General features: G+C 42.6%; 1 protein-coding gene and 1 long non-coding RNA gene across 4 annotated transcripts in view; one reads left to right on the top strand and one right to left on the bottom strand.

Annotated features, from left to right (window-relative positions):
* The first annotated feature begins 902 nt into the window (after positions 1 to 902).
* Positions 903 to 11,992, top strand: part of LOC126403147 (semaphorin-3F-like) — a 19,813-nt gene continuing 8,723 nt past the window's right edge. The window contains exons 1-11 of one of the 2 annotated variants that reach the window (XM_050065631.1): positions 903 to 1,214; positions 1,316 to 1,485; positions 3,335 to 3,471; positions 9,558 to 9,718; positions 9,809 to 9,871; positions 9,990 to 10,109; positions 10,317 to 10,410; positions 10,514 to 10,633; positions 10,754 to 10,899; positions 11,006 to 11,120; positions 11,217 to 11,286. In XM_050065631.1, the coding sequence (XP_049921588.1) occupies positions 3,360 to 3,471; positions 9,558 to 9,718; positions 9,809 to 9,871; positions 9,990 to 10,109; positions 10,317 to 10,410; positions 10,514 to 10,633; positions 10,754 to 10,899; positions 11,006 to 11,120; positions 11,217 to 11,286 (1,001 nt within the window). In that variant the 5' untranslated portion in view covers positions 903 to 1,214; positions 1,316 to 1,485; positions 3,335 to 3,359. The remainder of the gene's footprint in view (positions 1,215 to 1,315; positions 1,486 to 3,334; positions 3,472 to 9,557; positions 9,719 to 9,808; positions 9,872 to 9,989; positions 10,110 to 10,316; positions 10,411 to 10,513; positions 10,634 to 10,753; positions 10,900 to 11,005; positions 11,121 to 11,216; positions 11,287 to 11,992) is intronic. The other variant, XM_050065632.1, reaches the window with a different exon arrangement.
* The window catches only part of LOC126403154 (uncharacterized), a 3,135-nt gene continuing 2,610 nt past the window's right edge, over positions 11,468 to 11,992 (bottom strand). For both annotated transcript variants that reach the window (XR_007571292.1, XR_007571293.1), the window contains exon 3: positions 11,468 to 11,917. This is a non-coding gene — a long non-coding RNA (uncharacterized LOC126403154). The remainder of the gene's footprint in view (positions 11,918 to 11,992) is intronic.

Genomic DNA, 11,992 nt, shown 5'->3' with positions numbered 1-11,992 from the left:
CAAAACTGTTTTTTTGTACCAGGCTGTAAACATGTTTATTTCTGCTGTTCAGTTGGTCATTTGAACATGGAGGTCTGTAGGGACTGACTCACTTCTGGAGCCAGCCTTAAGAACCAAGAACTGCAGTTTTTGGTACTTCAGTGTTGGCTTTATTTTTCAGCCTTGGAGGGTGCCACTTGGTCTTGACTTGGGACCCCTCAATCTTGACTCTGGACTTGAGCACCAAGCCTTGTGACTAACTTGTGACTTGCAAAACAATGACGTGGTCCCATCTCTGTGCATTAAATATAAATTTAAAAAACTTACAGTTAAAGCTTTCTGACATATGCCAGGAACTGCCCACCTCTGTGACCTTTTACACACTGACACACCACATTGCCTCATGTGTTTATTCTATTTTACTGCCTTATAGGGCCGTAGCTCAGAATACATTCACCCTCCGCTTTTGTGTCTTCAGTGCGCCATACTGCGTCAGAGCTCACCACAAAGCCAGTAACGATGAGAGGCGCTCTGAAAGCTGTTTTAATTTCAAAGCTCACGGCTCTGTTAACAGGATGGATGTCCTTTGCGTCCACTCCCACCCCCCTTCTGGTTGCTTTGTCACTGTTGTCATGAGCTCCAGAGCCAGCCGGAGAGGAATCCCAGGAATCTTTTTTCGGCTGACCTGGCTCTCATGTAGAGCTGAAGAGTAATGGTGACATTGTCCGAGCAGCAGAGCCGGCTCCTCTTTAATAGTGGATTTCAGCCCCTGAATCATGTATAAGAATAGTCTGCGGGGCCCTCCTGGTGCATGAGAAAAACATTTATATAAAACAGTGGCTGCGTGCCCATCACCATGTAACTGAATTATTCAGCTTAAATAAACTTTGCCAAGAGAGAAGTACTGAGCTGACATAGATGGATAGCAGTTTACAGTAGAGTGTGCTAAGCTCACCAGCAGTGACAGGGTTAATCATACCCATATGGTGTACCAAGAGGTTTGGTCCAATGCTGCTGTGGGCCAACAGGAGAGGGAAGGCTGGGTGGGGGCAGAACAGAAGGGAGAGGACAGCAGGGCAGACACTCTCCCAACACCTGCACCTGGTCACTTGATTCACACTCCAACAACTCCCCTTTAAAGGATCAATGGAGCGACCTCTCCTTCACATCACCGTGATGGTTGCAGCCATCCAGGCTTAAACTTTTTTTGGAAAGAGAGGACCAAGGGATCAGCTGTGGGTTTTTCTTTTTTCTTTTTTCATGTTGCATGGAAGAAATACCGTCAGTTAACAGCGACTGATCAGGCAGCCTTTTTCTCTCTCTGTCTCTCTCAAAGGGGGAATTTGCAAACCTATCGGATTGTTTTATGCCTGCGCAGCGCTGCTGACAGAAGATTTTCCAATCCGGCTCCGAGTGCTCCAAACGCGGGGAATGCAGCGGTAACATCCCGCAAGTTTTTGGATTTCAGAGGCGTCACCGACAAGAGCCAGAAAGCAAAAAATAAAGGTAGGACATTTAACTTCACCCTGGTTTAACTTTTAACTCATGTCTGGTTACTCTGTAGCGGAGAGTAGATGGACTGTGAAGTACTCACATTTGTTCGGTTCCTATTTCTGGATGTTGAGTTCACAGGTAAGTGCGCACTCCACCGCGGGAAAGGGAAACTAGGTTATTGAAATCCTGTAATTATTTTTATTTAAAGAGAAACTATATGTTATTACAGCTGAACTTTAATCTGCACTGTCGTTCCCACCCAGCGCAGAAAGCCAGCAGTCATTCATACACATACCTCCAAGTACAATCAGGCCATCAGACAGACAGTACAGAGCCACACAGGCATATTATTATGTTTCAGCCCCTGACTGATGATTTTATTTTTATTTCAAGATATTTTAATAGGAAAACTCACCCTTGAATTCTTTTTATAGCCTCACCAGATGAAATAGTATGAGTAGGACATGCATTTTCATAATCACAAAGCCATTTTGCCTTGTTGCCTAACCATTTTCCTGCAAAATACTAATCAAATATGGCTTAAAATGCTCATTTTATTATGGTTAATATTAAATATTCTTGGAAACAACTAGTGTTTATTTATTATTTATGTATTTGTTTTTTATAAAGTCTGTGATTCTGAGCATCTTTCTTCAGGGAACAAACACCTCAATGACATAAAATGTGTCCACATGATTTTGATCACCCATCTGATGGTGCATATGTATTATTAACACCGAACATACAGTGTTTGATAGGAGAGATACAGATCAAGCTTCCCCTGGTGAGCACATATATGGCAACTGTGTGATTATGCCAGGAAGCCTGCGAGGCGTTCACCAGTGGCTTCTGTTTTTAATTTCCAAATGTTCAGCATGCCAGTCATTTCAGTTTCATCACACTGTTCCTGATTTTGATTGTGGGGGGAAATAATTTAATCTAATGTGTCACATATTAATCAATGCCTCGTTGTGAAACATGATGTATTGGTGTGTTTTGTGAAACCTCTCTCTCTAGTCCTCCACCGTGACTGTCTCTCTCTCCCCTAAAAGCCCTCGTTTTCCAGGCTTGTAGCGTGTGCCACAGGGGGCCCTCGGCTACATGGATGCCATGAGGAAAAAGAAAAGCCCGTGGGATGGCTTATAGCTCGAGCAAAGCACACCTTCAGGGAGACAATTTAATGGATGTTGTGGACTCAGCTTTTAGTATTCATAATTTATATGGGATCCTCTCCAGCAAAGTGCAGATGCATAATGAATGCTTGAGTTAAGGTCTAACAGTTAGACTACGTCTCAACACCCCTAAACTGTCAGAAATTGTTTCAGCGAGGACTACCTGTTTCTTTGAACTGTCATGCGTTTCGCTCATCAGCTCCTGGAAGGACGTGGACGTGCTTTGTTGAAAGACCGAGACGGAGGCAGAGGGAATCACTGATGGGCATCAGACTCTTGTTTTATTCAGTTTTCTGGCAAACTGTAGATGAAATATATGTTAAAGAACATGTAATATGTTTAAGAGTATGTACAAGATGAAGACAAAATTGCCCTTTTCAGACTTCCTTCCATGTGGCTGTGCTCGCAAACGCCATTATACAGTCTCAACACATACCTCACTACATTTACACTTTAAATAAATAATAGGGCTGTCATATTTTCCAGAGCAGGTGTGAAGATTTGGACGTTGTTCCCTCCTGCCAAACTATACGTCTCGCCTTGGAAGGCTTCAGGCCAAACTTCTGATCAGAGAGATCAGAGAAAGAGAGAAAGAGAGTGTCTTGTCTGTCCTTCCTTCTTTTTCTGTCTCCTATTTCTCATGGGGCACTCTATAATAATAGTTCATTCCTCTTTCTTTTTTCGTCCAGATTTAGATCTCTGCGGGCTACCTGCATGACTGTTACCATGACAGCATCTGGAGCCCAACTCCTCCTGTTGGCCTTATGTGTTTACAGAGGCTCGGGCCTGCAGCAGTCTGCTCCGCGGGTTCGCCTCTCCTTCAAAGGTGAGCTCGTACAGATTAACTCCAAACTCCTCTGACAGCAGGGATTGTCTTAATAGTTTCTTTAACTCATGGGCGGATTATGAGACAAAGGGCTCCTGGGCACAGATATGTAGAAGGCCCAAACATCTCCCACACAGGAGCAAAACACGCTTTGTGGTGGTTTTGCGCCACTGTGTAGTCGTTAGGCTTCTTTTTGTGGTTTTGTGTCTCTTTGTTGTCATTATGTTTGTCTTTGGGTTAATGTTATATCTTCTTTTTGGTCATTTTGTGTTGCTTTGTAGTCATTTGTGTGTCCCTGTGGATGTTTTGTGCCTCTTTGTGGTCTTTTTGTAGTTGTTATGTCTTTTTTTGGTGTTTTTGCATCTCTCTGTAGTTGTTGTGCATCCTCCTGTGGTTGTTTTGCGCCTTTTTGCGGTTGTTGTGTGTTGTTTGTATCTCTGAAGTCATTTTGTGTCTTTTTTGGTTGTTTTTTGTCACTTTTAAGTGATTTGACTGTCGTTGTGGTTGTTTTCCCGATTTTTGCAGGTCCTGTGCGTCTCTGTGTAGTCATTGCGTGTCTCTTTGTAGTTGCATTTCTTGGTAGTTATGTAACCTTCTGTGGTTTTGGTTTTCTTTGTGGTAATTGTGTGTCTTCTTTAGGTTGTTTAGTGCCTTTTTGTAGTTGTTTTTTTTTGTCTCTTTGTGGCTTTTTGTGGTCTTTGAGGTAGTTTTGTTTGTCTTTGAGGTAATGTTGTGTCTTTTTTTGGTAATTTTGTGTTTCTTTGTAGTCATTTGTGTCTCCTTTAGGTTGTTTTGTGACTTTTTGTGGTAATTTTGTTTGTCTTGAGGTTATTTATTTATTTATTTTTTTGGTCGGTTAATGCCGCTTTGGGGTCATTTTGTGTCTCTTTGTTTTTGCTTTTTGTAGTCTTTGGAGTGATTTTGTTTGTCTGTTGGTTATTTTGTGTCGCTTTGTATTCATTTGTTTTTCTTTTGTGGTTCTTTGTGCCTTTTTCTGGTTGTCTTGTGTCTCTTTGGGGTAATTTCGTTTGTCTTGATGTAATTCTGTGTCTTTTTTTGGTCGTTTTATGTTACTTTGTGGTAATTTTGTGTCGCTTTGTATTCATTTGTTTTTCTTTGTGGTTGTTTTGTGTCTCTTTGAGGTAATTTTGTGTCTTTTGGTCATTCCGTGTCTCTTTGTAGTTGTTTTATATCTCATTTTTGGTGGTTTTCCATCGCTATGTAGTTGTAATGCATCTTTTTGTGGTTTTGCATTTCATTTTGATTGTCTTCAGGTAATTTTGTGACATTTTTGGCTGTTTCATGTTGCTTTGTGATCATTTTGTGTCTCTTTGTGGTCGTTTTGTGGCTTTTTATATTCTTTGGGGTAATTTTGTTTGTCTTGAGGTCATTGTAATTGTCTCTGGGTTAATTTTGTGTGGTTTTCAATCATTTTGTGTCGCTGTGTGGTTGTTCCCTACCACTTGTTTTGTGTCTTTTTTTGGTAGTTTTGTGTTGTTTTTAAGTTATTTTGTGTCCCCTTGTTGTTGTTTTGCCCACTTTTGTAGGCCCTAGGCCTCTGTGTGGTCTTTTGTGTCTTTTTGTGGTCATTTTGAGTTTCTCCTTGGTCAGTATATGTTAATTTGAGTGACATTTTGCAGGTGAAGGCCAGTAGGTCCGTTTAGTAATCTATCTATGCTTTTACTTGTTCGGTTCTTCCCACTAAGTCACTCACGCGCACACAAACTCATGCACACACCAGTGGTTATGTTTCCTCTTTGTACATATGTAAAGAAGGTTATTTCCTGTCACATGTCAAACACTGCAACACTGAAAACAAAAGGTGGATATTACGTGTGGTTGGTTACTGGTAGTGCCCTTCGACAAAAGTTTCTCCCCACACCCTGAAACCTTCACGCAGTATAGTCTGACCTGTCATTCTTTCTTTGTTTTTAATGTCTGACATGATGACACAAGAAGGAAACACCTGAAATTTGATCACAAAATGATATTTTAGAGCTGGGACGTTTTGGCCGCCAGGTGTGAGTTCAAAATGGGGGTGGATAGGGATATTAAAGCCTTTTTTTTTTTTGAAGGGATTTTCCCATGCTGTCTCCTTGTCTTCATTAAATCTGATGGCAGAGGTTCATGTTACAAACACGTGGATGACACCTTTGATCAAAACAATGCAGGATGATTACAGTTATCTCTGCGTCCCTATCATGTTGTCACTTCAATTGCACCTGCGCGCTCACAAACACACACACGGCACACCTGAAGTACCTGTAAGTAAGACTTAGAGGTGTGAATCGGCTTTATAGCATTCTTTAGTGCTTTCATGTGGAGATGAGTCAAAAATGTTCTGCTCTCAGGTCAGGTCTAGGCAGCGTGTTAGGTGTCTTATCTTGTTCAGCTGCGGTGATTCACTGAGAAACATTTATGATTTTGTACGATGTCAACAAGAGACATCTGAGGCAGATTAGAGGTGAGCTAATCATGAGATCTGGGTTTGATAACTGGGAGTTGGAGTCTACATGCGGTGCTGTTTTGAATTCATCTGATTTTGTGTGACTGAAAGCAGCTGTCTACGTGCTGTTTGTGGCTGTCGTGTTCCATTTGAGGCTCGAGAGAGTGATTGCAGTGCATTTTTATATGACCTTTAACACTAATCCGCTTGCTGTAAACAGCTTATACACACTGTTATGGGTTTTTTTTGCAGCAGGGCACACAAAGTAGTAGTCTGACCAATTTCACAAGTTTGGTCTTGAACTTGATCACGTCCCTCCCCCGTGCAAGATGCAGGAATTCACATCTGTACAGAGCTCTCCATGACAAAATCATGCACTTATCCAGAGCAGCTGAGAGGTGCTGAATTGTTAGATTGTCAAGGTTTTGCCGATAAAGCAGCCGCTTTCACAGACCTCCGCCACCCCTCCCCCTAATGCCAAACAAAAAGAAGAAAAGTTGGATTTACTCCCCAACTGTTTTCTGCCACTCCAAGGATTTATTGTTCATTGTTCGTGACACCGAGTCTCTTTGTTCCCCCGAGGCGCCTGTGGAGGAGGTTTCGGGGCGGCTGGAGGACATGTGACTCTTGTGAACGAATGAGCCGGCCTGAGTGGCACTCTGGGGTCCAGGAGGGCCTGCAGAGGATAGAGAGATTGTACTGCTTCCTCTGTCGCTGGGAAGTTGTGTCAGTTACTTCAAAGGCACTGACTGCGTCTCATTTGATAGAATTAGTCAGCATTGCTAGAGAGCAAAATGTGCAGTGTAATTGAAGCCGTGTTTTAGAATCTCATGCCCTCACGGCGCTGTCACCAGTTTGTTCATACTTGAAATTTGCCCGCGACTAAACGACAGTGGTCATTAGTGACAATATGTTGTCAAGTTGTAATGTGAGAGCTCATAGTAGCTCCATACTTGAATCGTGTGTCCTTCCCAGTGTTTCCCCACCAGTGTCAGAATGCTGTCAGGGGATAAGTGTTTGCTGAATGTTTACCAGATGATGGCAGTACATTGTTTGCTATTTTTGGAGAATGGAGACATGTATAGGGGTGTGGTGTTTCTACATTTAGCCTGTTCAGTGAATCCACTATGGCCCAGTGGAGCTCGGCCAGAGGCTTGTTATCCTGTGTTTACCTCTCAGGAACAGAACCGGACCTCATCCCCACCTCAAAGACTCCATCTCGTGTCGTCCGGACGGAGATCCGATTGCGTGGCTTATTTTAGTTAGGCACCTTGACTGCATCCTGTTAACATTGACCTCAAAAAGGAAGATGGCAGGGGGCTTTGATGTAAATAAAGATTGTGCTTCCTCCTGAATCCCTGTAAGCTGGCTTCTGAGGGACTGTGTGAACATTTGTCAATACATAAGCCTGCTGTCTTTAACATGCCTCCACTGTGGCCCAGTGTGCACATATGTTTGCCAGTGTCTCACACATGCCACAGATGTGTGTGTGGGTGGCTTTTTATGTGTTCAAAATGAATTGTTGGATGGAAGAATGGAAAGAAATCAAGTTTTGAGGTAGAGTGCAGCTCACAGTCCATTTGTCTCGCAGCAGATGAAAATTGTTCAATCAAAGCTTTCAGGAGAACAAAAAAAAAAAAAAAGGAGCAACATTTTCCACTGCAGCGTGTCTTAACAGGTTATGCTCTGCTGAACACAATCCTGATCTTAAGAATTAGCTGCGAGTTCCACTGACCGTGTTTCCTAAGGGACCTGCTTTTTCGCCTAACTCCACTGGGCATGTGGCGCCTTAAACTCAATCAGCCGGTCAGGACACATAAAATATTGAGATCTTAAAAGCGAATATGTTTCTTAAAATGCTCCAAGTCGAGTTATATTTAATCAGTGACACACATTTTCCAGAAAAGTAGTTAGAAGGGTGTTGTTGAAGGGGCTGTAAGTTCATCCAAGTCAGTAATGAAACATGTTAAAGGCATAAAGGGGATAATGGGACTAGATTTTAAGAGGTGACCTCTGCTCCCCCTGCTGTTAGTCTCCCAAATAGTGAAGATATGTATTCTTTAAAGGGACAGTTCCTCCAAAAATCAAAAATACATATTTTTCATCATACCTGAAGTACTATTTATCAGTCCAGATTGTTTTGGTGTGAGGTACAGAGTCTTGGAGATATTGGCCATAGAGATGTCTGCCTTCTTTCTCATATCATGAAACTAGATGGCACTCAGCTTGTGGTGCTCAAAGTGGCAAAAAAAACCCATACTTTTGAAAAACTCAACAGCAATGTGTCTTCCAAGAAATCATGACCTTGTTATTCGAGATAATCCACAGACCTTGTTGTGAGCAGTTTCATATACAAACTATTTTCTTTTCTTTTTTTCCATACTACACCCAACGACCTTGGATACACCCATGCAGAAAGAAGGGTGCATCTACTGTTAGCTCACCTAGCTAGTTAATGTTACAGAGTAGATGCACGCTTCCTTCTGCGCAGTGATACGATTGGCAGGTGTAGTTCAACAGAAGGAAAATAGTTCCTACATGAAACTGCTCACAACAAGGTCTGTGGATCATCCTGAGTACCCAGGTCATGATCTCTGGAAAGAGACATTGCTGTTTTCAATGTATGTTTTTGGCAGTTTAAGAAGGGATGCACACGATTAGTCGGCTAGTCATTAAAAGGTTGCTACCCTAGCTAGTAATCACCACAAACTCCAGTTGGTTAAAATTTCATTTAAAATTCATTTCCCAAAGATTTATTTTCCTAAGGAATAATGTACAGTACAAACAGCCACACATTTCAGTGTTACTTAAAATACAATCTGATTACTGAATGATGTGATTAATGATTTTAAATGGCTCTTGTAATACATATAGTACATATTAGGGGTGGGCGATATGGCCCTCAAATAATATCATGATATTTCAGGATGTTTTTGTGATAACGGTATACTTGACGATATGACAAATCAGCCGTGCTGCTGCCAGAGGAGCCGCTGAATGAGTTCCCTCTGAGCGGTACGTCGCTAAAAGAGTCTGAAAGGTACAGGGCTGTTCATAAAACATTCAGGACACAGTTTTTTCCACACTACTGAAGCTGCTCCTCTTTTTGGAACCACTGCGGAGTCGGTAATAATTTCCCTTTCAGCCATGCTTGTTGTTGCCGTGGGTAACAGTATGACGTCATATGTCAACATGCCCAAATATCGCGAGTAACAAGATATGAGTTTTCATATATTAAAATTATATTGGTATTATTGCGAATGAGATGATATGGCACATCCCTCTTACATACACGTAATCTTTTCTCAGACATTGTTTGACCTTGTCGATTAAATTGTACTCAATTTGGACTGTTTCCTGATTATCTGACTTTAAGACTAGTCGACTAGTCTAAGTTTTAGCTTCCATTTAAGCATCAGGGAAATTAGTCATTAGGAATACCCCTAGCTTTGAGCACCACAAGTCAAGGGCCATTTATTAGAAAGAGGGCAGACATCTCTACGGCCGATATCTCTAACTCTGTAACGCACACCAAAACAATCTAGATTGATAAATGGCACGACAGGTAAAAGGAAAAGTATCTACTTTTGATTTTGGGGTGAACTGTCCCTTTAACAAAGCTGCAACCCCTTTCACACAGAGCTGATGGACACCAGGGCAGCGCGACCCTTCAGTTTCTCCTTCAACACCAGCGACTACCGCATCCTCCTGATGGATCAGGACCAGGGCCGCCTGTACCTGGGCAGCCGGGAGTACCTGGTGGCTCTGGACATGCACAACGTCAACAAGGAGCCTCTCATAGTGCGTATCAACTAAATCTATCTGCTATTTGGCATCTGCCATCAAGTCATTAAATGTAATGATCATGTTTGTTGTTTTTTGAAAATACAGATCCACTGGCCAGCATCCGCTAAGAGAAAGGGAGAATGTCAGATGACAGGAAAGGGAAGACAGGTGGGATCATGTTTTTACATCCTGCTCTTTCAAAAACCTAGAGCTTTCAAGATGTCACAATGACGATGATGATGACGATGATGTTTGAATTCCATTTGTCTTACTCCTCTTTGTCCAGGGTGAATGTGCCAACTTTGTGCGTCTGATAGAGCCGTGGAACCGCACCCACCTCTACACCTGTGGAACGGGGGCGTACCAACCTATCTGCACATTCATCAACAGAGGCTGGAGGGCAGAGGTGAGCACAGAGACATTTACAGTTTCCCCCCAGAGTGGGATTTACAGCAAAAATCCCTCAGCTGTAGGCCTGGAAAGCGTTGTCCTGCTAAATATTTCAGGACTACAAACTGGGACACTGATTTGTTTGTGATTTTCCTCTGCTCCCATGTGACGTTTTAGCGGCCTATTTTTATGCACACTCTCTCTGTCTAATCTGCTTCTGCAGGACTACCTGTTTAGGCTGGTCCCTGGGTATGTGGATTCAGGGAAGGGAAAATGTTCCTATGATCCCAAACAGGAGAGCATTGCGGTTCTGATCAGTAAGATGTGCTTCATTTATAGAAAAGACACAAAATCTTATCGGATTCCTGAGCTACTGAATCGAAAAAGTCTGACCTTGCTATTCTCTCGTCTCCTCTGCAGATGGTAACCTGTATGCAGGGGTCCATATCGACTTCATGAGTACAGATGCTGCTCTGTTTAGAACCATGGGAGGGAGAACAGCAATCAGGACAGAGCAGTATGACTCCAGGTGGCTCAATGGTGAGTAAGTGTGGGTGTGAGGAGGTAAATGTTGCTGATTACAGGTTATGGTTCCCCTCGTTTTATTTGACAACCACTTGCCTCAATCCCTCTCTGTGCTGATCTGGTTTTATCCCCTAGAGCCCGTGTTTGTTCAGATCCAGCAGATCCCTGACAGTGCAGAAAGAAACGACGACAAGCTTTACTTCTTTTTCCGCGAGAAGAGTCTAGACTCAAGCGGCGGGGCGAGCCCCAGCGTCTTAGCCAGGGTGGGAAGAGTGTGTCTGGTGAGCCAAACCGCATCCTATACGTGGTGAAAGTATATGAAGCTTACCTTGTAATATGAAACGCACTGTGCTTATTGAGCCGTGACCTAATTCTCTTCCTGTCTAGAATGATGAAGGAGGCCAGAAGTCCCTGGTGAACCGCTGGACGACGTTCCTGAAGGCTCGCCTTATCTGTTCAGTGATAGGAGATGATGGAGTGGAAACACGATTTGATGAACTACGTGAGGCCACAATAAAATAATCACTGCGTTTAAACTGATGGCACTTTATTGCAACCGCTTTTAATGTGGTGTTATTGATTTCTTATCCTCTTCCAGGGGATGTGTTTATCCAGCCCACACAGGATGAACGAAACCCTACGGTGTATGCTCTCTTCACTACAGCAGGGTGAGTTGTTTTTGGAGGCTTGTTGATAAACACTAGGCAGCTCATTCACTGTTCATACATATACCCATGGAAAGTAGAGCACCACATTTAATATATAACCCACATAATCAGGAGGGCTGTGATCAAATAACCAGTGCACTGATGAAGGGAAGAAGGAGGTGGTATAAAGAGTGATGGACTGTAAGGAGGCAGGTTGAGGTGGTGGATGTGTCAATCAAAACAGGACTTTCCCCCAGGACACTGGTGTTCAGACACATGTGAAACCAAGTGCTTTGAGTTGTTTTTTGGCATGTCACCATGTCTCTTTTCCTCAACCAGCCTATGTAACTTTACTTGCCTAAACCTAACCAACATAACTTTACTTGCCGAAACCTAACCTATGTAACTTTACTTGCCAAAACCTAACCTACATAACTTTACTTGCCTAAACCTAACCTATGTAACTTTACTTGCCGAAACCTAACCCTTTCCTAAACCTAACCTACAGAATGTAACTTTACTTGCCTAAACCTAACCTATGTAACTTTACTTGCCGAAACCTAACCTATGTAACTTTACTTGCCGAAACCTAACCAACATAACTTTACTTGCCTAAACCTAACCTATGTAACTTTACTTGCCTAAACCTAACCTATGTAACTTTACTTGCCTAACCCTAACCCTTTCCTAAACCTAACCTACAGAATGTAACTTTACTTGCCTAAAC

Source organism: Epinephelus moara, chromosome 16 (assembly GCF_006386435.1).
Source record: "Epinephelus moara isolate mb chromosome 16, YSFRI_EMoa_1.0, whole genome shotgun sequence".
Lineage (NCBI taxonomy): Eukaryota > Metazoa > Chordata > Actinopteri > Perciformes > Serranidae > Epinephelus > Epinephelus moara.
The sequence above is the reverse complement of the archived record's forward strand: the minus strand, read 5'-3'. Positions and strand labels throughout refer to the sequence as shown.